At 34.2% G+C, this 26,527-nt stretch overlaps 1 protein-coding gene across 4 annotated transcripts in view; it reads right to left on the bottom strand.

Moving 5' to 3' along the window:
- Positions 1-26,527, bottom strand: part of HGF (hepatocyte growth factor) — a 78,045-nt gene that overhangs the window by 34,483 nt on the left and 17,035 nt on the right. The window contains exons 6-9 of one of the 4 annotated variants that reach the window (XM_037736545.1): positions 25,623-25,765; positions 18,840-18,960; positions 17,229-17,347; positions 2,840-3,017 (exon numbers count right to left, since the gene is read on the bottom strand). In XM_037736545.1, the coding sequence (XP_037592473.1) occupies positions 2,840-3,017; positions 17,229-17,347; positions 18,840-18,960; positions 25,623-25,765 (561 nt within the window). The remainder of the gene's footprint in view (positions 1-2,839; positions 3,018-17,228; positions 17,348-18,839; positions 18,961-25,622; positions 25,766-26,527) is intronic. The other 3 variants (XM_017523113.2, XM_037736547.1, XM_017523114.2) reach the window with 3 other exon arrangements.

Raw genomic sequence — 26,527 nt, 5'->3', positions numbered from 1 at the left:
GACCAGGATGGTCTCGATCTCTTGACCTCGTGATCCACCCACCTCGGCCTCCCAAAGTGCTGGGATTACAGGCTTGAGCCACCGCGCCCGGCCAATATTTCTTAAAGTTAAGACCTTGTTATACTACAGAGAAACGAACTATAGAATACATTGAAATGTAGTACATGTATATCCTTCATTTTACCAGTATTTTAATTAGAAGTTTAGAGTTTCTAATAAGAAAAAAAATCTATGCTAAAATTATCTGTATGTAAAATAATTTTAATGGTTTTCTATTTTAATATAAATAAGGTTCACATTAAATAAAATGTGCATTTTGTGATAAAATGTGTTAAATATGCTCTCTAATTTTAAGCAAGTACATTCTTTTATTTCATAGATTCCTTGTTAATAATTTAATTAAATGAATATTCAGTCTTTTGGAAACCACAGTATTTGTATCACTTAGGTCCAATTAGAAGTACTATTATACAATTATATTAATATCCAAATAGACCATTGGAAACTGAGAAATTTTTAAGGAAAAAGCTTGTGTTTGGTTAGAAAATCAACAAATAATAATAGTCTTACCTAATCAAAATAGGTCCTGACACAAACTATTATTTAAGGATATGAGAACATTAACCACCAGTGGTTAAAGCCACTGTATAATAAGTGTTTATAACCTATATTCAAACCTTTAGCCTTCTTATAAAATTATTAAATGGAATAGATGAATAAAACAATTTATACTTATATTTTAAAAATTATGTCAGTGTAACACATGTGTGTTAAATTTTACATAAATGTTGCACACACTTTGGTTTTATTGTCTATTATTTGGTAGAGATGGAGTCACCCTTTGTTGCCCAGGCTGGTCTTGAACTCCTGATCTTAAGCCATCCTCCCATCTCATCCTCCCAAAGTTCTGGGATTATAGGCGTGAGCCACTATGCCTGGCCAGATTTGCAATTTTACATAAATAATCACTCAGTTTAATCATTTGGATTGTTCATTTAGACAAGCCAATTAAAGGAAGATCAAGGGCTATCAAAGTCCTAGTTTGGACCCACTTTAAAATCTGTTTTAGAAGCACCTCAATCAATAATCTAGATGAAGCAAGAATGAAAGTCAAGATTTGCTCAAATATTTTTACTAAGTCCTTACCCTTCACTTGAAGGAGGATTGATTTACAATTACTAAGGTGAATTGATGAGTTTATGATTCATGTAGATTCATCACAGGCAGTATTGTTCAGTTACATCCAAAGATTGCCATTTGTAAGGTCTCAGTACTAGGCAAGTAATGTTTAATGTTTAATGTTTAGTAGAGACACCTGACCAGTACACCCCTCACTACTAGATCACAAATAGTAAATGGTAAATCAATGTCCTGAGAAAAGAGTTGAGTCAGATTTTATCAGTTTTAAAACACAGCACAAACTTTGTTTCTTAATATTTATATTTGGTTATTTAAATCAAATAACAAAATTAAGAAAAGATGACTTAAATTCTGCTAAGATATAACAGATAACTTTTGATAATTAAATTTTAATTGTGAAGTTTGTGAATTAAATTTTTACAGTCATTCTGTTTTTCTTACAGATGATTTTCACTAGGTATCTGCATATATACAATTTCTTATCAGGTATTACCAGTCATTAAAAGTCAACAAAAATGTGAAGGCACTGACACTATCTCCCTTGTCCCTTATAACAAACATTTTCTCTGTTTCTTTGTTTTCTCTACTTTGATGTATTTTTCAGGTGTGAAACACATGGGTCAGGAATAGAGAGTGAATTGATTTGATGGAAATGAAAATAAACCCAGAATGACAACCATTAATTTTATCCTTATAAACTAATAGGAAAAAAATATTAGTTATTATAAACTAATGGGAAAAAAAGTCTTAGATTAATGTTTACTATCTAAACAAATAAATAATGGAACTAGCTAAATCTTGTGCATGCACACACACATACACGCACAAATCTCTCCTCTCCTATGGTGGATGGCCACTAGTGCTCATAGCTCTTCATTCAGAAATGTTAGGCTGTCTTATTAAAAACCAATTACATAAAGCCAATATATGTTATTTATAGGTGCTATTTCAGGAAAGCCACTATAAATGATGTATGTGTTATAAATTTCAAAAGCAATCATTTTATGTTCCTCATAACAAGGTGGACAATTTAAAAACACATGGCATTGTGTCTGTGTCTGTCTACTAAAGTCAAGTGGTGTAAAAAGTACCCATAGAGAATGCACAGCTATGTAATTGATACTCAAGGGCAGTTTCTTTGGCTTGAGTCATCATCTACATTTTGTTTTGCTCCTTCACTTTTCAAAGCAAATCCAGAAACGATGCAACACATTCATTTAAGCTTTGAAAAATTATTTTATTCACAGAACTTTAAGGCCAGTAACTCTTCAGTAGTGTTACTTTTCTTTCCATTCTTTCAAGAGGAAAAATGTGTAATCCTCCCAAAGCTAATATGAAAATTTAAGAAGGCAGTATTTTGAAACATGCCTGCCTACCATTAGTATTAATCGATTAAACAGACTCACAAGAGCAAAGCTGTGATCAGAAACCACCTACGGATGTGTTTCCCAAAGCATAGTGAATCTATCCTCTGGATTCCAACCACCTAGAGTGCTTAATGAAATGCATATTTGAGGACCAAATATCAGATCGAAAAAATCAAAATCTCTGAGCAGAGGAATAATCTGCCTTTTAATTCCTTATTATCACTGGGCACACTAAAGTTTGATCACGAACACAAAATTAGTAAAAAGTAACCACTGTATCTCATTTCCCCTAGGGCCTACTGAAATGTATAACATTTGCCTCTTTTACTCACTTGCATTTATAATTTTCAGGAGTCATGTCATGCTTGTGAGGATACTGAGAATCCCAATGCTGACATGGAATTCCATTCCAAATGGTATTGACAGTGCCCCTGTAGCCTTCTCCTTGACCTTGTATGCATTCAGTTGTTTCCATAGGAACATTAGTGTGATTCATAGTACTGTCAGCTAGTGGTAAAAATAAAAAAAAAAAAAAAAAAAAAAAAAAAAAAAAAAAATATATATATATATATATATATGTAAAATAAGAAATTTAACTTAACATTACTGTCTTCCTTCCAATTTCCCTTTCATTAAAATCCTAAATTAGTTTTTTATTAAAAAGTTACTTAAATGCATTTTACTTCCACATGTATAACTTATATATGCTGAATAGAAGTGTTTCTGAAATGACTGTCGATTATTTCTAAAATTAGCTTGCTTATAGTACATACAAAGCGGTAATGAAATTAACCATAATTTTCCTCCAATATAATGAATATATTCTGGCCAGGCATGGTGGCTTACGCCTGTAATTCCAGCACACTGGGAGGCTGAGGTAGGCAGATTACCTGAGGTCAGGAGTTTAAGACCAGCCTGGCCAACATGGTGAAACCCCATCTCTACTAAAAATACAAAAAAAATAGCCAGGTATGGTGGCAGGTGCCTATAATCCCACCTACTCAGAAGGCTGAGGCAGGAAAGTGGCTTTAACCAGGGAAGCAGAGGTTACAGTGAGCTGATTGTACCATTGCACTCTAGCCTGGGCAACAAGAGTGAAAGTCCATCTCAAAAAATAAATAAATAATAAATTCTAAGCTGACATATTAAGTATTTTTAATCAGCTTGTTGACAATAAAGAAAAAAATCAGTTATTGCTAGGATGATCTATTTCCTACTTTTTTTCCTAGCAACTTCAGTGCTTACTATATTTCATGAAGATCATAAAACCCTCAGTCACTAAGTAAAAAAAGTATAAAATTAAATTTTTACCACAATTTTGTCTCTATGTGTAATGTTTATTAAATCAAAATATAACTCAAAACATTCCAGAGCAATTAAAATTCATATATAGTCTCAAAACATACATGAAAATGTTTATGGTTTGATAAAAGTGTAAACTTCCCAGCTACCTTTACAATCTAAATGGCCATTCAGGATGCCTTTGGATGAAACTCAAGTCAGAAGCCTCTAGGACTGTTTAAGATTTGAGTAAATTTCATTGATTCTTTTTTTTTTTAACTTTAGTTTCACTATTTAATAAAAAAATTATTTGCTTATTCAATCAAAAATGGTTTATAATAAAAGCAATGATAACACCAATTGTTAGTGAGGCTATGAGGGAATTGGGCCCTCCATATATTGTTAATCGAAACATAAATTGTAGAACTTTTGGGAGGGCAATTTGAGAGCACATAGCAAATCTTTTTTTTTTCTTTTTCTTTTTTTTTTTTCATTGCATTTTAGGTTTTGGGGTACATGTGAAGAACATGCAAGATTGTTGCATAGGTACATGCATGGCAGTGTGATTTGCTGCCTTCCTCCCCTTCACCTATATCTGGCATTTCTCCCCATGCTATCTCTCCCCACCTCCCCACCCCCCCCTGTCTCTGCCCTATTTCCCCCCAACAGCCCCCAGTGTGTGATGCTCCCCTCCCTGTGCCCATGTGTTCTCATTGTTCAACACCCGCCTATGAGTGAGAACATGTGGTGTTTGGTTTTCTGTTCTTGTGTCAGTTTGCTGAGAATGATGGTTTCCAGGTTCATCCATGTCCCTACAAAGGACACGAACTCATCATTTTTGATGGCTGCATAATATTCATCCATTTTGGAATTGGATGCACCACTATACAAAGGACAGGCCAGAATTAGAAATGCCATCAATGACTAGGGATGTCTATGAAAGTTTTCTATATTTAATAATGTAAATGTTTTAATAGCTCTTAAATTTCATTTAAACATTTCTCTCATGCAAACCATTGCTACCTTATGTATTTGAATGCTTTATTTCATTGCATTCTATGAGTTAACCTTAGGCAAACTAAACAATAGCCTATGCTTAGAGTTATTCTATGAAGTTTTGTGAAAAAAGGGAAAATGTTTCCTTAATTACCACCCTAATTGTTGAAATAAGTTGTACTATAGAAATTTCCAGTAAATTCCTTTTAAATAACTTCATTGCAGCCCATTTAAAAAGTATTTTAATGTTTTGTATATCTGCTTTGGTTAATAGAAATATGACTCAGAAATATCCAAAATTAAAAAGAAATTCAAATAAAGATGAAAAGTGTTCCGCGATTGACACATAAAAGCGATAATTGAGAGCTGATAGCCTACAGAATTCATCCATGTTGATACTGATGATATATATTGATTTTAGGAAGAAGAGAAATTATGAGACTTGGGGAAATGGCTTGTATAGAAAAAGTTCATGCTGATTTTGCAAGTCTTTCATAATCTTAGTACCATTATGTACTTCTCAAGACAAAGGTCTTTGATGAAATACAAAATAAGATGGATTTCATAGGTCCTAAGGAACTACATTTCATCAATACAAATGCTATTAAATTACTCTATTTCTGACTATTTGAATTAACTGTTAAATGACATGAGGAAACTGAATGTGTGTAGGAAAGTTTTAAAAGGTGGTAACTCTAAAACAGGTAAAAGGTCAACATGCTATATTTCATATCTAGTTATAAAACTCATGGGAAAGCAGACAAAAAATAAATGTCCTTGGGCATCTATCAATTCATTCACTTAACACGCTAAAAGAAAATTTTTTAGGCACAAGTTCTAGGGCAACAAACTTGTGACCTCAGTCAAGACTAAGTCATGACAATGGAAGGGAGTTCAGAGTTAGGGCAGCCAGTGCAAACACACTTCCTCTAATCTCATAGGCTTCACTGTCTGCCTCAGGTACCACAACTCTTTTATTTTCCTATTCAATTGTATGTGTTTTGTTTTGATTGTTTACTACTGAACCATTCATCTCAAACACTGCCCTTGTACTGAGCACATAACTCACAGATCCAGTCTTGATGAGTCCAGATGTCAATCAGAGCCATCTTTGGCTAGATATGGGCCCATTCATTGCATCTCACTGAAAAACTAGTTCAAGGCTCTGCCCATGAAAAATTAACATTCCACTCCTTGGACACAAGTATGATCTACCAGATACGAATCAAAACAGTAAATAAGAGGAATATAATATTCAGACATGATTAAAGTTTTGAACATTATTTGATGAAATTTCTAAATACGGAAGCAGCTTCAAAAGGCTGTTTCCTCTACTATGTGAAGGTAGCTTCCTATTGTAAAGATATGCCTGGGTAGTGGTGAGAGAGTAAATATAGTCGTCTACATTGTCAGTGTAAGATTAAATATCAACTATCATTTCTAGAGCATGTTATTAGTCAAAGGTAATTTGAATTTCAAAGTAATTTTTCCATAAATAACATTTTGAAGTTACACTCTTGCAGAAATGACCCGTGATAGTTATAATCTGAAGCAATATTAGACCCTTAAACTCAGAAACAAGTGGATATATACCTTATAAAAAGGGAGATAGTAAGGTAGACACAGATGATCACAATTCATTAAAATATCAATACCTGGCAGGTTCAATGAGTAGCTGTAAGCAATCACAGGATAATCAGGAAATATTAAGAGAAATGATAAAATGTAAATACTGATAAAGGATAAACATATTCCTTATTTGAGAGCAAAGTTTAAAATTTTAAGAACCTCTGTGAAATTGAAGATCTATATTATCAAAACCCCAAGTCAAAGAAAAGACTACTTGCTTAAAAATATTCAGGAACATAGTTCGGTGTTGATTTATCCACTAAAACTTTAATGTCAATGTCAATTCTGACATGTGTTGTTAGTGCTAATTCTCTACTTCAACTGGTGGTTTCCAACCAGATTTAATTAAATAATCTTTCACTTTTAAAAGTAGCAATAATATAAATCTCATCATTTGAACTATTATATTGAACAGTTGTTATTCTAAACTTATTAGCATATTTTAAAGCATTTAATATAAACCTGAGTCACTAAACATTCATTTTTAAAAAGTACGTTAAATGGTTAAATAAAAACCAAAATGCTCAATTTGGATTAAATAATTTAGACTATTTAAAATATTTTAATTTGGAGGTAGAAAATAAAATGTTTTAGAGTTTTTTAAACTACAAGATACAAAGAATGACTTTAATATAAATATTATATTTTACCAAATAAATATAACTTTTTCTTTAGGCTTTAAGATGTAAAGAATCTAAATAATAGCATTATTATTTTTCATCTTTTAATAAACATCCATAACTTTAAAATATGTATAACTCTAATAATTTAATAGTTTTCTTTTTCTCATGTTTTAATTCATTGGAAATATTTATCATTATTTTAAACACAAACTAGAGTATTTAGCTAGTATTTTTCTTTAACTCCAAAATACCCTCTGAAATTAGTGCATTGTATTTGTTCTCTTTGATATTCAACTGCTGGGAGTCACCCCATAAATAAAAACTACGTAATTCTGGTGGCAATGTATAGAATAAATAATACAGGCGAATAAAGATATATTAGTATGACAAGGTAACTAAATAGTTTTCATCAATAAATAAGAGTTATTATGAGTCTCCATGAAGCCATTTAATAAATATCTGATGAGGACCATGATGAATGATTTGTCCATAGACCATTTAACTGTGATAGAAATGTTTGATCTCTGCTGCTCACATACTTACTATTCAAACAAAATTAATTATTCCTCAATGACAGTGAAACAAACTCCTTCTGCAGCCCTGCTGTATAAATATCAAAACTGGGTGCAAAAATAAAACAAATGTTTCATTACAATTGATTTGGAAAGGGCTATTAAATATTGGGAAAGGCATTCCTTTGTACTTAATACTTTAACATGGGACCTGAGTAAAGGAGGGTTTTGAAGAATCTCCATCGGCCAAACTAAAATGTCAGAAAAGCACAGAAAGATCCGCAAATTTCACCTGAAGTTGATTGATTAGACAAAGCAACTGGTTTTTAAAATACAGCATCCCCACATACACAAATATTTTTGCAAGCATGTCTACCAAGTTCACTCTGAAAATACCTGGAACTCTTCTGAGAGTTCCTACAAATAAAACCTTTTACCAGGGGTTTCAGTAGTGGCTACCCCTTGGAAGCAGAGACAAAGATATTTATGTAATCGTCAGTGGCCTGAGTAAAGGAATGCTTTCCTTTGATGATTGACACAAAATTTTCTGTTTGGAAATACTTTAAGGAAAACAACTTTTGCTATCGAAATTTTTCACTGTCTTGTTTGAGTATGATCAAATACAATGAGTGCCTCTTGGAACATTAATTTCACTTTGCTGGTGTGGTTGTGCAAAACCACAACTGTGGTGTGATCTGATTGTTACAAAGTTTGGAAGGGAATTTTAAGATTTGAATAGATTTTTTCTTGAGACAAACAGTATTCACTGTTGTCTAATTCTTGGGACGAGCATCTTGCCTCCCAACAGAGACCAATAGAACAAGATCACTAACAAAAAAAAATCTGATTACTTTTCTCTTTGAAGGACTGGCCAAAGCCTTGCAGAGATGCCACAGGGCCTTTATGGAGGTCTGAATGGTAGCTAGAAAGAAGTGCGTAAGGATATTACAAATGGCAACACCCAGGGCTCTGTAAGCTTCATATGAATGATGAGTAAATTCTTAGGTCTGCAGTTTCCACCACCCCCAGGCTGCCCCAAACATCCCCACCAAAAGAAAACCCAGATTTTCCAATGGAGACAAACTATTGCTTCTCTTTCCCTATAGGTAGAATAAGTCAATTCATAGGCTGGTAGACAAATACCCGATTATCCCTTGGTGTAGTTCAACCTAACCAGCTGCTTCTTCCCAGCTACTGAAGAGCAACAGAAATGGAATTTACTTTATGACAGTCCCTTGAGATTGAGAACAGTGTGTAATAAAGCCACTCTCCCATCAACAGTACTTGTGCTCTGTGGGCCACGAAGACCAGGATCAAGCTCATTATAAATTTAAAGAGCTTCTTCTTTCAAAATTGACATGGGAAAGTAGTAAAGACCTCTGAAATACGAACCTCAAATTGCTTGCACGTCTGCTTTCCATGTAAAGCCAGGATTCATATCTGAAACTTTTCCCTGGACTTTATCCAAGCTTTTTCTGGTATAAAATGCTCAGGAGACAAGACTTTCATGAAAAGTCTTCAATTCCATAGCCTTATTCTTTAGAAGATAGTTTGGAAGAGACCTCCAAGTAAAAGATTTTTCCCCTGAGAAAGGGTATGGATAGCATTGGTTTTTCCTGACTCAGGACACAAGATTTTATTTCTATGAATCTGTATTCTGGACTTGGATAAATTAGTAAAACTCAAAGAAACAATCAGCTTTCTCTAAGAAAGAAAATAATTTGTAAAAATTATTTTGTAATTGTATACAATTTGTAAAAATTATTTTCTCATCATACAAACATACTGAATCTTAAAAGATGACTGTTCTTTTAAAGTGATATGTTCATTGGTTACTAAGGGAAAGGATTTTTTTGTATTTGTTTCCAATGGCAACATACCTATATTAGTCTGCTCATGCTGCCATAACATAATACCACAGATTTGTTGATTTAAACTAAAATAATTTATCTTCTCACAGTTCTGGAAGCTGAGAAGTTCAAGACCAAGGTGCTAGCCAACTGGGTCGGCAGTGAGGGCTCTCTTCCTCTCTTGCAAATATTCACTTTCTTGCTATGTCCTTACATGATAGAAAAATAGAGTTCTCTTCTTCTTTCTCTTGTTATAAGGCCACCAATCCTACCAGATTAGCGCCCACTCTCATGACCTCATTTAAAATTAATTACCACTTATAATCTGTATATCCATATATAGTCACAATGGGAGTTAGGGCTTCCACATATGAATTTGGCCAGAGACACAGTTCACTTCATGGCAATACCTCGAATACAAACCTTAGATATCAAAGATCTGCCTAGGTCTCACTTCTAAAATGTTTCTGGGCATTTAAGTGTAGTGGTTCCTCCTTATCTGCAGTTTTGTTGTCTACCATTTCATTTACCTGTGGTCAACCATCATCCAAAAATATTAAATAACTATTCCAGAAGTAAGCCATTCATAAGTTTAAAATTGCACACGATGTTCTGTTCTCCTCAAATGTGACTCATTCCTCTGTCCAGTGCTGTACATGTAACCTGCCCACTTCGTCTCTTAGTAGCCTTCTGGGTTATCAGGTCAACGGTCATAATTTTGCAGTGCTTATGCTCAAGTAACCTTTATTTTATTTAACAATGGCCCCAAGGCACAAGAATAGTGATGCTGGCATATTGTTATCATTATTCTATATTATTGTTGTTTTAATCTCTTATTGTGCCTAATTTATAAATTAAATTTTATCATAAGAATGTATGGAGATAATACTCTAAAGGAGCTCAAATGAAGGAAGTGATAACTTAGTTGAAATGTAAATGAGGAGCCGCCAACTAAATAAGGAAGAAAGTAAAACTTTTTTGAAGGCGGAAAGCATGGCTAGGGTAAAGAGACTATAATAAGAACATGGAAAATATGAGGCAAAGGTCAGTGCGGCTGGAACAGACAGCAAGAGAGCCTGGAGAGAAACATGGAGGTATATGAAGTCATATATAAGGTTAGAAATATAGGTAGGGGGTAAAAGATGGTTTTGTTTCGTCATTGTCCTAAGATCAAAAGAAACCAATGAAGGATTTTTGTGTGTAGAGGTGTGTGTGGGGGGGTGTATGTTGGGGGCGCAGGTATTCTATAGATGAGGAATGATAGAATCAGATTTTTGAAAACATTCTGTTTTGCAAGGAAAAGAAGTAGATATAGATACTTCACTCTGAAGGCCATTCATGTAAAAAAAAAAAATTACTCTGTTGGATAAAAGAGACAGTGATGGACTGAAATTGTCTTATTTGAAAGGTATATATAAGATAAAATTGATAGGACTTGGTGATGCATCAAATGTGAAGAGTGAAGGAGAAGGCTATGTCTAGGATTATGCCAGGCTTTTGGATCTTAAACTGGGTAAATAATGGTACCAATCATGCAAAAAAGACCTTAAAAGGCCGAACAGACCCTCCCATCCCCCGTTTAGAGGATTCATGAAGAAACTCAGAGCAAAAGATAATCAATAAGAGGTGAGTTGCTGGTGCCGAGGGCTGAGGAAAATTGGAGGAGCCCACAGGTAAATGCTAGCTAGTGTACTCTTTAAGAGATATATCAGTCTTACGTGTTCTGACATATAGCAAAAAGTTGTTCTCAGAGGATCCTGGGACACCTGAGGTTCCTGAGATCCTTTCAGGGGTCCAGGAAATCAAAACTATTTTCACAGTAATATTAAGACATCATTTGTTCTTTAAACTATGAAATTTTCAGATAGCACATGATATGTGATATCCCAAAAGACTGATGGCAAGATGCAAATACAAGACACCCAGCTGTCTTCAATTAAGGTGTCATTAAAGAATTTTTTTTAAATGCTAAATTTTAAAAAGTTGACAATGCCACTGATTTTACTATTTTTCATTAGAATATATTTATTAATATCAATGACCTTATTGCTATTTTAAATGAATTAATAAATGTTTTGAATTTTCTGTTTTAATTTCTAATATGGTAAACATGGATTCATATAGTTCACACAGATAATTTGGGCTTCCTAATAATGTCAAAGAGTATAAAGGTATCTTCAGTCCAAGAAGATTGTGAACTGATCTCAATACTCAATGTGATTTCTAAGGGGTATCAATCACAAGAGAGCTTTTAAATTGCCAGGGATCTGTTGAAGTTTACTTCATAAAAATACTAATACCACATGTCCTTACTTGTAAGTGGCAGCTAAATGATGAGAACACATGGACACATAGAGGGGAACAATAGACACGGGGCCCACCTGGGAATGGAGGGAGAGAAGAGGGAGAGGATTGGGAAAAATAACTAATGGGTACTAAGTTTAGTGCCTGGGTGACAAAATAATCTGTACGACAAAACCCCATGACACAGGTTTATCTACATAACAAATCTGCACATTTATGCCTGAACTTAATAAAACTTTAAAAAATACAATAAATTCAACAAATATTATTTATCTCTGAAAAGCAGTGAACTAATGTATAGAACCAACTGTTATTCAGGATATGAAGTTACAATCAGGGAAAACAATAAGAAAATCAGTACTTCATTCAGGCACTATGCAAGACTTCCAATCTTTTATAAATTTGTGATGTCTTAAAATTCCATATGCCCAAAACTCTGTTAAAAAGTATATATTTGCGGGCTGATGACATTTGGGTTTATATCCCCTGCTGAGAATTACAGTGTGAAAAGTCTGAAAAGGCTGTCCCAGAGCACCCTGGCACACATTTGCCAGACAATGAGCAACATTCATTCTTTACTTTGAGTGATACATTGATTGTAACATAGAAGCTTGGAAGCAAAGTGACAAGAACAAATTTGTAGTTCATTCAGCTTTTGAACAAATAAAAGGAGAGCAGTATTCAAACTTTGGCTGGCAGGTGGGAATACCCTAATATCAAGGCAGTGTCACCTTTTGCTTTACTGGTTTGTGTTAAAGCTCTGAATTTTCCATCTTGTTATAGGCCTTGATCTGTTTTATTCCTTTCTGTATCCTAGCTACTAGAAAAGTGTTTGACATATAATAGCTGCTCAGAAAATTTTCTTGAATGAATGCTATAGAGAAAGGGGCAAACAACCCTCTTTGTGTTCTCAACATGCTGGCCGGAATTGCTGAAGCCCGAGGCTTTGCTATCCCTGTTCACTTGTGACTTTTCTAGACCTGTAGAAGAATGAACTTAGATGTCCTATGAACAAGGATGCCAAGCACCTGCATCTCAATATAAGCAGAACTAAACCTCTGATCTTTCTCCTCAAATTAATGCCTCTCTCGTCTACCCAATAACTTGGAAATGTTTTAGGCCTTTCTCTCTATCCCATTTCCTAGTATAACCAATTTGTCATTTTATACTGTACATTCCTCCCTTTNTCATCTACCCAATAACTTGGAAATGTTTTAGGCCTTTCTCTCTATCCCATTTCCTAGTATAACCAATTTGTCATTTTATACTGTACATTCCTCCCTTTTGATATTGTTTTGATATTATGATCCTTCCTCACCTTGTTTTTCTCACTGCTTACTGCCTTACAGGCCTGTGTTGTATTTTGTGTTGAATAGTCTTTTATTCCTCACCTCATCATACTTCTCTGAAAGCTTTTTATTCATTCTTGTGACCAAAAGTTTCTAAGAGAAAAATATACACATACATTGAACACATGCACATATATATATATATATAGTGTGTGTGTGTGTAGAGATACAATTATTAGTAGTCCATAAATTATAAATAGTGTGAATATATGTTTAATGTTTTTTCAAAGATCTTTTTGTTTAGTGTCCCCAGGGTTTCTAAAACAAGGACAATGAGCTACAGTAGCATTCTGGAGGAATGGGAAGGTTGTCTTTGTGCAGTAAAGTAGGAAAGGGCAGCAGTGTGGGAGGGTAGGGGTGTTGATGTGCCTGACTTCTGAGACGCACTTGCATCATCTTTAATATGTAATTAAAGTCCTTAATCAGTTGACTAGAAGTGAATCAAAAGGGAAATTAACCTAGGCAGGACTGACCTAATTCGGTTAGCTCTTAAAGAGAGAGTCTAGAGGTCAAAAGCTCAAAGCTGGATAGATGCTATCCTGTTGGCCTTAAAGAAGTAAACTGCCATCTTGTAGAGAGGGTCATGTGTCAGAAAAGGTTAGGCAGTTTCTAGGGCCTTTGGGAAAGAATTCACATGAGAGGAGAGGAGATGAAACTTGAGCCCTTTATGTGATCCATGCCCAAAGGGCCCTAGGAGAGTCTGTATTTTCCTGGGTCTCATGGACACCAGTTTGGAGACCAGTATTCTAGATCACAAGTGAGATAAGATCCCTCCCCCTGCTTAATTTTCCAGTGTTTCTCCTAGCAACTGAATGAGCTACTCTTGGGTCCTACTTGATCTGCCTCATATCAACTTAATTTTCTCAACTTCTTCCAGTTTTCTGTTTTTACCCCTACCCTGTCCATATCAATCTTGTTTTACCATGTCTTGAATTACCATACTGCTCCAGCCATCCATGTCTTCACCCCTTTCCTCACTGGCCTAATTGCAGCCATTTGCTAGGAGTGAAATAAGGATTGTTAATTCTACAATGGAAAGCACCTCTCTGTAGGTGTTAAATAAATGGTGGTAATTATGCTTTTCTAATGCAGTTACTCTATAATAAAACAAGAGTTTAAAAATTCCCCTTCAACTTTCTAGAGAGTAAGTCACATAATCATTATCTTTATTCTTTTTTTTAGAAACAGAAAATCTAGATTGAGTTCAGCTAGACTGGACTAAGAGAAAACTAGAAAAGTGGCCCAGTTAATGATACAAATAAAAAATAATAATTAATTATCTGTTACAACCAGTACAAGTAAATACACCAGTTGTCCCCAAGATCCCTACCCACTGGTGTTCACACTGCATAACCTTCTCCCCTTGGGTGTGGATACAACTTTTGAATACAATGAGATCTATTCTTGTGATTAGGTTATGTTATACAACAAAGTTGTAGAGATCTTGCATATGTAATTCAATTCCCTAATCAGTTGAGTATAAGTGAATTAAAAGGGAAATAAACCTAGGCAGGACTGACCTAATTAAGTTAGCTCTTTAAGAGAGAGTCTAGAGGTTAAAAGCTCAAAGTTGGATAGATGCTATCCTGTTGGCCTTAAAGAAGTAAACTGCCATCTTGTAGAGAGGGTCATGTGTCAGAGAAGGTTAGGCAGATTCTAGAAGAATCATACCACAGCCTTAAAACCACAAAAAAATGAATTCTGTCAAAACTAGTGAACTTTAAATGCAACGTGGAGTTTTAGATGAGACCAGAGATGTGGTGGGCACCTTGATCAGGACATTGTGAGACCCTAGCATGGAACTCATTTGAATTATGGTTGGACTCCTGACCCACAAACAATATGAGATAATAAATGTGTGTTGTTGTTAGACACTAAGGTTTTGGTAATTTGTTATGCCACAATAGAAGATAGAAGCACAATTGAATCCACCACCAAATTTTTGGTTTTGCATTATAGGCTTTACTATATATGTGAACCAAAACATTTGAAAGAATATTCATAAATTATCTCTTATTTTTCCAGAATGTCAACTTTATTTCATCCACTTTAATAAAAGTATTGTCTCTTTATAGTCATTACTATATATGTGAACCAAAACATTTGAAAGAATATTCATAAATTATCTCATATTTCATCTATATTTCAACTATAGTTCATCCACTTTAATAAAAGTATTGTCTCTTTATAGTCATATATAAATATGGCTATATATAAATATGGCTATAGACAATAATTTTATTAAAGTGGATGAAATAAAGTTGGCACATGTATTTTTTAAACAAAAAGCTATTTTTAATAAGATATTTCCAAAATATTCCCAAAGCTCAGAAGACTTTTTAAATCTGAGTGATATAGGTTTGATTCACAAATTCTAGTATCATTTTTTAGAATTAACATCCTATAAACAGTATCCTCTGCTTAACAAAGGCATTGGAATTATAGCATGCTACTTGAGTCAGCTCCTTTTTAGACAGAAGAGAAAAAAGAAACCTACTTAATAGCTAGAAAGTGTTATAGTCATTCTATTTCTTGCCTCTCTCAATCTCTTTTTAAAAAAAATACCCTAAAGATTGGTTTGGAACTCAAGAGGAGGGCAACTTTTGGATTTCTTGCCAGTTTAAGGGGGAATGTGCAGGTGAGCCTGTGTGTGTGTGTGTGTGTGTGTGTGTGTGTGTCTGTGTGTCTGTGTCTCTGTATATGTGTGTGTGTACTGGTCTTATTCCAGAGAAGATTTATAAGAGTACCTAAACCAAAAAAAAATATACAAATTAAAAAAAAAAAAAAAAACAGAAGGGAAACAGTTGGTTTATTATACCTAACAGGTGTAGAACGATGGAAAGACTAATAAAATGAAACAAGTCAATGAGTGGAACCAACTCAATCTATATAGAGAAACACTATCACATGAGTCTTTTATTTTAAAGGACAAAATAGATGATTCAATTTCCTTGGAACATAGTGTTTTACTCTGAAAGGCTTCCAGATTCTACAAATTTCATATATGCTGGGTACATCCTCTGTCTATGGGGCTGTTGTTCAAAATATTAAGAGTTGTCTAAAACATTTTCTTTTATTAGCAGGTCTAGGTGGAGAGAGATTTACCTTGGCAATACCATCCTGTGGATAATATTGAATTAGGTTTGTTCAGGAGAATTTCCCTATCATTCTGCTGTAATGAAATATACTAAAATCAATCCATGTCCTCTTAATTGTATATTTTACTCTAGGTGCTGGTGCCTGAACTTATGTAGGTTATTTAGCTGTACATATCTGTCCATATATACATAACTTTATATTATCAAGCCAATTTATAACATTATTATACCTTACTAAACTTATGCAATTCTATTGAGTTTAAAGAATTTTAGGATCCAGTTGAAAAAAATAAGACCTGTATTCAAAGAAATGAAAACATTATTTAATATTATTTCAGAGAATAGCGAAAATGTGTGAGTTAACCATGGAGGAGAGAATCAAGTTCACAGATTGAAAGGAACAATACAAAACAGGTTTAAAAAAATAGTTTTTATCATGAATTCAGAAAAGCTGGGTATGGGCCAGCATAGAGCAAAGGGATTGTAGGGATTATTAAAAGACAGATTGAAACATAATGGAGGCTGGGTACAAAGACAGGCAGAGAGGTAGGGATCAGCTATAGAGATTAGAGACATCTGTGACAAACTTCTGTTGGACTTATTATTCTAAATTGCAGCCTCTGTCATTCACCAGAAGAGGCTCACCATCAGTTGAGAGCTCATGCTATGTCTCTGGGGAGGAAAGGCTGGTAAAGGATACAGGATTGGAAGGTAAGGATCTAAGGTCCTAGCTATTCCTATCTATCCTAATGACTTTGTGATGCTGCACACATTTCCTGTCTTTTTCTTTCTCTGTGGATTTTTAAATTTTCTTGATAGCATTAGAATGTTTAGGCCCTTGCCACAAGTAAAAATGTTTTCTGTGGATGTGTGCATTTGCATATTTATTTCTGTCAAAATAATCAGTCTCTGAAAATGCAAAATATTGGGTATGATTATGTAACACATTCTTAAAATATTAAAACCTGCACACATTAAAGCATCAAGTTAAACAGTTGTTAACCTGCCTCGCTAATAATCGCCTGCTTAGATCCAGTCTGTGAGAGGAAAAGGAAGCAATAAATTTGACCTTAACTTACCACATGTTTTAATTGCACAGTACTCCCAGCGGGTGTGAGGGTCAAGAGTATAGCACCATGGCCTCGGCTTGCCATCGGGATTGCGGCAGTAATTATCATCAAAGCCTTTGTCGGGATATCTGCAAACCACACCAAGAAAAGTGTCACGTAAATCTGCCTTGAACACCACCCACCCCTCAGCTCACAAAATAACTTTCCACTTAGTTTGTCTACACCTAGCTGGGGAAAGAGGACGTTTTCTGTTTTGCCTTACAAGGACTGCTGATCACTGACTAATCTACTAATTTACATATCCCACTAAGGATAGAGTGTCATCCTCTTGGTAATAAGTTAGGTCCATGTGGTACCTTTCCACTAAGTCAGGTTCCAAACTGAGTCTCTTTCTCCTAGAACCCAGTTAAGGGCAGATTACAAAAACATGACCCCATGTAGAATGCTCATTAAGAAAACAGGTCCTCTTCTGGGGAAGGCTTAAAGTTCAAACTAAAAGTTCAGTTTCAATAGCACCGTTACTAATGACAGCTCAGTTTTGGAAATAGAGCCTTTGGAGGTCATGCCCTCACCTTCACCAGATCATGAGACAAACTTGATCACACCACTTTCTCCACACCCCACCTCCCTTCAAATTAACAGAGTCCTGAATTGGTGACTTGATTTTAATTGCTACCATATCCCTTCTGCTCTCAGTTAAACGACAAGACAAACATTTATTTAAAAAATAAGCTGGAGTTTTAATTTCACTTAAAATGATAACATCAAACAAAAAAGGATAAAGAAAAAGAACAAAGAAAAAACACCTAACAGTAATTTCCAAAGAAAGGTGGGGGACAGAGTTTCCTGTGTAATTATTTGTATTTTTATTCTTTATAATCAAAATAAAGGAATTTCTTCCTTTTTTTCTTTTACCTTGAAGTTTCATGTAAAATACATGGGCAAAAGTAGACATTATTTTTTGGGGGATAATGATTTAAGCTCAAAATCTACTCCTGGGGAAAAAAGATTTAGTTGTCTGACTTCTCCAAATAGGCTTTTTATATGGGCAATTTCAAAATACACCAGGATAAAGCAACCTGAATGGTTTGTTCTACTTTTTACTCCCTTTTCTTGAGCACACTTATGTCATGCTGTTATGAGCCTGGCCTGCAGTACCTGAGTCTCAGAAGGAGATTTCCTGCAATTAGTAGCAATACCTCTAACCACAGCTAACACTTGCCACCATGGTCATCACTGAATTGGCCCTGTGGCTTGCTTTGGTTTTGTTTTGTTTCTGCTCTGAGAGAGAAAGAAGCTTCTTTTAGTGCTTCCACTCTATACCCTGCTGATGATTTTGTGTTCAGGACCATGCTGATTTTAGAAATTCTGACCAGTTAACTATATAGTCAGTGTTCTCATATACCTCATTTTAAATCTCTTTGCCCTTACACTATTTCCTCCAAACATAATGGCCAGAAATTCTGTCAGAAGAATGCTGAACATTCTGAGAGTTCTAAATGTTATGTTCATGACCTATCAGGAAAACATAATATAAAGAGAATTTCCACAGCATTGTGTCATAGAGTGAATAACAGTTTGTAAAAGAATCAATGAAAGCATGATTCATTAGTATTTTACCTTTCAGGCAAGAATTTGTGCCGGTGTGGTGTCTGATGATCCCAGCGCTGGCAAATCTTGCCTGATTCTGTGTGATCCATGAGACCTCGATAATTTTCCCCATTGCAGATCAAGCATTCAACTAATAAAATTAAAGTATGGCACGTTAATTGTTTCTGACAGCAAAATTAAAAACACAACTGCTCCATTTAAAGAACAACACTTGTTTAGCAAACAGATTTTTAGAAAATCCTACACATCATTCTAACTTTATATTAGGGACTAATGTCCATAAATAGTGACATACACTACCCCCTACAGAACACATCATACAGTTTAAGTGGGATTTTTATAATTAGTGTCACACAACTTTACTGTAGGGCCACAATGCTGTCTATCTGATTTTTCAATAACTGTCTCAAATGTATCTAGAAAATGGAAATAGAAGACAAATCCTTGGAGATTTTTCCTGTGTTGATCTAAAACGCAAAGATCTCAGTATCTATTTTGTCAGCACAATAGTGTTTCTCTCTCAATTTGTCCTCCAAACACATCTACAGGAATTACAAAGTTTGAGTTTTTGTCATACTTTTATGGTTAATGCCATAATCAGGACCACATAGATTTAAGAGATTGGCTTCATATAGAAATCTGGCACAAATCAAAGAACACAGGCATTAAAAAAAATAAATCACAGCTCCTTTCTGTTAGTGAACATCCATGTTGAATAGGCTGGGCAGGTTTGCATTTCTGTCTGGCTTAGGATAGAAGATGACCTGCTAATGAACTCTGTGTTCCCACTCTTTTTTAAAATGTATAACCTGATCTAATTAGGTAGGATCTTACTGATGATTTTGTGAGGTTAATTCATTGTTCTCTTCTGGCTGGCCTCTTATGTCACACTGAAAACTGAATCACATCAATTGCTGAAAGTGAGACTTCTCAAACAGACAGGCTGATTTGTAGCACAGCAAGCATCCTGTGGAATAAATCATTGCTTGGCTTTCCTATGAATCAGGCAAGCTTCCTTAAACACATCATTTGTATCTTACAATTACTGATCATCTAACTTTAGCTGAAGTGGGAAGAAGCATCAACGTTTAGTTTTATGCAATGGAATCTAGCCTATAGAGTATTTGTAGTAATTTGAGATGTAGTATTTGAATAATCACTTTTGAATCTTTGATTCTTATAATCTAACAGGGACATTGACTATTAACTTTCTGAAACATGCAACAACTTGGCTTGATTCATCTACTTTCTTTCATTTACATTAAAACATGAGCTAAGAGGCCAACTCAGCTTCCCTTCATTTGATGTTGAGATTCCCCAGACTATAGCCAGTAAGCCCCTGAAACGTAAATAAGCATATCAATAAAGGTGCTCAGGTTGGCCAAGGTCATTGCAGTGCTCAACATAGGTGATGCAATGTTACATCTCAGCTTTCCATTTGAATGGTTAACAGATTCATTTAGTTCTCTTTTTTTTTAAAGAATACAAAGTTTTATACCATCAAAGAAAATGATGTAGCATTCATCACTATTTGTTCCTTTGTATTGAATGAAATGTAAATAGAGTACTATGGTCACATATAAAAGATAAGTATTCACATATACAATTTCTACTCTTGTATAGTACTTAGGAAAGAGATTACATGTATTATGCCTTTTTCAGCAAATGCAGCTTGTGATAGTATATCCCTTTCTAATGACAGTGAATATAATTATTTTCTGAGAATCAGTACATTGAGCAATATTATTAAAAAATAGCTAGATGAATGAAACATTTTTTCAGCAAATGCAGCTTGTGATAGTATATCCCTTTCTAATGACAGTGAATATAATTATTTTCTGGGAATCACTACATTGAGCAATATTATTTTTAAAAAAGCGAAGATGACCACTTTCCATTATGAGTGTAGCAGATCAATGCTTGTTCAAACATGAATGTGCATGAAAACCACGTTGAGATCTTATTAAGAGGCAAATTCTGAGTCAATGGGTCTGGCTGGGACATTAGTAACAAGCTCCCAGGAGTTGCTGCTGCTGCTGGTGCTCGGACCTCACTTTGCTTTGCAACTTTCTAGATAACGGGATCTATTCTCAAAGTTTGAACGATTTGGCAGTAATGGTTTTTTAGGAGAGACTAGATTTTACTGGGACCTTGAATGGATGACAGTTGGATAAATTACAAAGGGAAAAAATAACAAAATCAGAAGCATAAGTATGCTATGTTGGTAGTACAGTGAAGGGAGAGTTATGTTTGCAGTCATGGGCCTAAGGAGATAAAAATAAATAAATAAAAGCCAGCAAGAATAATGTTACATTTTAGAAAACAATGCAAGTTATTGTTGGGGTGGGAATTTAACATGCCATGATAGAATTGAGACGCTTAAGTATATTATAGTTACATATTATTTGCTGGTTTATAACACACTTTTAACATAAAAGGTATCAGCTGAGCGCAGTGGTTCACGCCTGTAATCCTAACACTTTGGGAGGCCAAGGCGGGTGAATTGCCTGAAGTCAGGAGTTCAAGACCAGCCTGGGCATGGTGGCATGTGCCTGTAGTCCCAGCTACTTGGGAGGCTGAGGCAGGAGAATCAGTGGAACCCAGGAGGTGGAGGTTGCAGTGAGCCAAGATGGTGCCACTGTACTCCAGCCTGGGCAACAGAGCAAGATTCTGTCTCCAAAAAAAAAAAACAAAGAAACATGAAAACATGATAGGTATCATTTGATTCTTACAGTGAGGAAAACAAGGCTCTCAAAAGTTTTAAGAGACTTACCTAAAACACAAATGTCAAACCTGAGCCTTGAACACAAATCTTCTGACCCATAGTCTTACTATTCTTTGCATTATCCCAAAATGCCTTTTTGTTTTACATATTTTAACTTATTTCCTACATATTTTAACTGTTTATATTTTGTGATATACTGAGAGCAATAATTTTAGAAAGTTGGTATCCCTGTCCTTTTTAACATTGTCCTCATTGCACTCTGCCTTTTTGTTTACAACAGTTAATGTGCTCTCCTGTTGTGGTCTCATCTATTGCAGCATTGGGGGAAAGTGGCCGTGGGAATATAGCTAGATTGGATACCTTATCCAAAGTCAGTGGCTAAAAAGTTGGCTGTTTTACCATGGAATCAAACCATCAGGCTAGTCATAAGAATTATCTCAAGAAAGCCAAATTTTTAACTCATATTTACTTTTCAAACTTTGGGAATTCTCAGACTTTTCTAAATTTTCTTAAAGTCAAGCAGTTCAGGTGAAACCAAGTCCATGTACTCAAGGAAACAGGTGAATGTATAAACTATATAACAGTGTAAGGGGGTGAGGGATGTCCTTTGGCTCTTTCTATTGCTGTCAATACACTATTTAGCTGCTCCAGAGAGTTATTCTCCTAAAAATAAGTTTAAAACAGCGAACTACTGCCCTAGATCACAAAAACTCAGAGTAATGTTTTCTGTACATAAGCTCAATATTTTTTCTAAGTATAGTTCTGGACCATATAATAGTAGAATACTACAAAAGCTATATATAAATTATAAAACACATAGGATTAATTTAACAGGTTTCCCATCATACTAACCAACCAAACTTTAAAATAATGTGTTCCATTTTTCTCAGTCATAAAACAGGGGTGACATGAGTATACAGACTAAAACAATTATTTTGAAAGTATCTGAATCTATTTTTAATTAGTGTTTGTTTTATTCCATTAAAAACAGTCTGTCAGAAAAATCCATGCAGTGATTACAACAAAACTGAATGTTTAAAATATAAATAGTCTCACAAATTTGCATAAATACAAGTTTAAAAATAAATTATAACCTGCCATTAAATCTTTATAACTTGCCATTTAATCTTTGTTTTTAAAAGTCTTTCTTCACATAGAGTATCAAATTATATACATAAACTTATGTCAGTATTATTTGGGATTTTAAGTATATTTTTTGAATTTGTGGCTTAATTAAAATATATTTACTTGATCATTTGACAATCATTAGAAATGACATCTGTTGTAGTGACTAATGATTGTTTTATTTTAAATTTCAAGCAAACGCTAAAGCAAAAAATTGGATTTTACATACCTCAACTTTCTATAACTTTAAAATCAAGCACTACTTATTTTATTTGTATAACTATATAAGGTTCTTTTTTAAAATTGTCCAATAAAAGTATACATATTTATCATGCACAACATGATGTTTTGAAGTATATATACATTGTTGATAAATCTAGTTAACATATGCATTACCTCACATAGCATTTTTGTGATAAGAACATTTAACACCTAGTCTCTTAGCATTTTTTAATATACAATATAATATTATTAATTACAGTTACCATTCATGAAATAGATCTATTGAACTTATCTAATTGAAAAGTGATAAATGTGATAAAAGAGTATTTGTTTTCTTTTAGAATATTTGCTATATTTAAAAATTTTAAATTATAAGAAAATAATATTAATCATTGACTATCAGATACAATTCTTTTATGATCCAAAATTTTAAACATATTTCAGGTGATTATGTAGCCACGTTTTAAGCATAGTTACAAACATTTAAAAAAATATATACTGTTCTATATGTCTTTTTCATTTGAACAGCCCAAAATATGATCATAGGTATTTTTCTTTTTTAATTTTAAATATGCAAAATTATTTTATAGCTGCTACCTCAGCCATAATAAAATAACCTTTATAACTTACCATTTAATTAGTATCCATGGATAGAAATGGCCCATCTATTATACTATTTAAGCATTCTGAATTTTGAGGTTTCCCCCTTATATATGTATTTTAGAAGAAATTTACATCATGTCTACATTATTTTGTATATTTTATATTATTGGTTTTATAAGTATTTCTTTTTCTCTGCCAAAGTGTTGACAATGTTTCTTATTTTTTATATTTTTCATTAAAATCCTGCTAACAAATTTCTTGTGTTAGCTTGAATTTAAAATACCACAGTTTAACTCATACTCTCTAAAATATGTTTAACCTACATGGCAGATGTTGGTTCCCTTCTCCCACAGGAGAGTTATTCCATGATTGTCAGGCCACTAATTATTTCCAGAAAGAATGTATCTGCATCCTTTAGTGCTGTGGTGACCAATAGCATCATGTGCTATTAATACCAATGAGCAATGCCCTAAGGGAGGTGTGATGGCCTCAAATTATTAAAGGTTACTAGAGAGTTACATTCTAATGAGATAAGAGTAACTGTAAATAGGATTTATTCAAGGACTTCTTTTCTAGCACTTTTAATCCATGTCACCTAGCAGTCCAGTCCTATATAAGTATATTTTGATGAATGTTTTTCTTATAAACCCAGAGTTGAAAAATCACATTCTCATAAGAACCAGGCAGGTAATGAAAATGGTAAGCTGTTTAAAGTTTGGCCAAGGTACCAGCCTTTGAAAACACTTTTTTAAGGTCAAACAAACCAATAAACAAAACCCCTTTCCAATGATTTTTCAACCTCAGAAAACTGAAATAGGAGAGATTCCCCTAAAAGTCGGGTTTTTTCTTCCATGTGCAAGTTTAAGACAAATATTAATTCATTCAGACTTATTCATACAAAACAGACTTGTTCATAACGTGGTCTTAGAAAAGTTTATTATTTTTAAAAGAAAAGAAAACAATGAAGAAGTTATAGGGAACAGAATATGATATGGAATGGAAAGTAAGAATTTACAAACAGAGATGGAACTGGCTCTAGCACATAAAGTCAAGGATTTAAAATTCACTAACAACAGAAAACAAATCCTTCTCTGTGACAATTAGCTAACAATAGCCTTTACTTGTTATGTGATAAATATCAACCTAATATTAAATGAATATTTATAGAGGAAATATATTTTAAAATATTTGATTAATAACAAACAGGTAAGATACCTTAGTATAAAACTTGGACAGCATTCAAGTAGTCCCCATCCCCAAATACTTCAAAATCCTAATAATTTTCTAACAGTTTCATCCATGTTTCACTTAGATTTTTGGAAATTTAGAGTTTCCGACAGAACTGAAAAATCCAGGTATTCAGTAGCCAAATAACTAAGAAAAGTGAAACCACATACAATGCTGAAATGCTTACTCTTCCATCTTGTCAGCCATTCAGTTTTCCACTGCAAAAGTAAGGACAATGCCCTTTTATGCTGTGAGAAGAGGTGAAAACACAGGCATGGATTTAAGGTGCCTGCCTTCAAGACAGTTTGGGATGCATTGCTTTGATCTCTTCAGATCCTATTCTGAATGGTACTCAGTTCCAGTCTATGTGTCACATTTGATTCTAGGCACATTTTCACCCAAACGTGCATAGGGTCAAACTTCCAGTGATCCCTTCTTATACTGTATTCTCTTCTGGGCCCATATACCCTTGTCACACCAGAGTAGTTTTGACAAAATTTCTGTGGAAGCAGGTACTGGATGAATAGAATTAACATTGCTAAGGAAAGGCTAAACTTCATTCAATTCCTTTCAGGTACCACACTGGAGGAGATTTTGAGGTATGTGAACTCAAGATAGTAGGTAAGTACACCCACTTTTTCACTTTCCCCAGAGGGATGTCTCAGGCAGTGTTGAAATTCAAACTGATAACTCGCTCTGTTATTTTGCATTAGTCTGGTGATAATCCGACAGTTTTAAAAACATTGTGTAAAAATGTTTAAATAATTATCTGCATTTGCATGAACAACACATTTATTATGACTGATTCATTTCTGTCAACCTTTAATGTGAGTTACAGTTCTACACATGGGGGGAGTAGATTGCCCCACCTGGCATTCGGGTTTATTTACCTTCTGAACACTGAGGAATGTCACATTCTTCGTAGCGTACCTCTGGGTTGCTTGTGAAACACCAGGGTCCCCCTTCTTCCCCTTGAGGATTTCGACAGTAGTTTTCCTGTAGGTCTTTACCCCGATAGCTCGAAGGCAAAAAGCTAGTTTTAAAATGATAATCATTACAGAATAAGAGCATGCAACCTTTTGGGCCTATTAATTTTACTATTAAGTGGGTATGTTTTTGCTGAAAGTAGAAAAATCCTTTTTTATCTTATATACCTTCATATACTTTAACTTAAATTCTGTCGTTTCCATCTATTCTTAAAATCTTTGAATTTTAACATCCATTTAGCTGAATTTCCATATTTAACATCAAGTTAGAAAGATTAACCTCTTAATTTGCTAAGAGCCAAACATTCCAGAACTCAATCAGTGTTGTTTGAAACATAATTTCAAAGCTCCACTCAAAGATAGCTGGTGATTGAACAAGGCCACTTAAGAGAGAAATGAGAAAACACTGCCACTAATTTTGAAATCTCACTATTTCTTGCATTACTTATTTGAGATCATTACTTGTTTATTTTTTTATAAATATCCCCCTTTTTTCTGCACAATTGAGAAACAGATTCATTAAGTAACATGAATAGAGTCCAGAATCCAATTAAATCTGGGCTCAAACTTGAGCTCACTTTCTTACTGAGACCCCAGCAAGTAATTTAGCTTCTCTGAGCCTGTTAGCTTACCTGTGCATTGAGTATAACCATAACCTATAACATCTTATACCTTATATGGTTATTTTGAGAAGTTCCAAGGGATGATAGAGTAATTGACACTTAACAAGTGCTACCCGTTATTAAGCACACTCTACTTTGTAGTCTGTATCTACTCTGTCCTAATAAAGAACAGAATTGCAAATTCTC

This window comes from Cebus imitator, unplaced genomic scaffold (genome assembly GCF_001604975.1).
Source record: "Cebus imitator isolate Cc_AM_T3 unplaced genomic scaffold, Cebus_imitator-1.0 Scaffold26, whole genome shotgun sequence".
Classification (NCBI taxonomy): Eukaryota; Metazoa; Chordata; class Mammalia; order Primates; family Cebidae; genus Cebus; species Cebus imitator.
The sequence above is the reverse complement of the archived record's forward strand: the minus strand, read 5'-3'. Positions and strand labels throughout refer to the sequence as shown.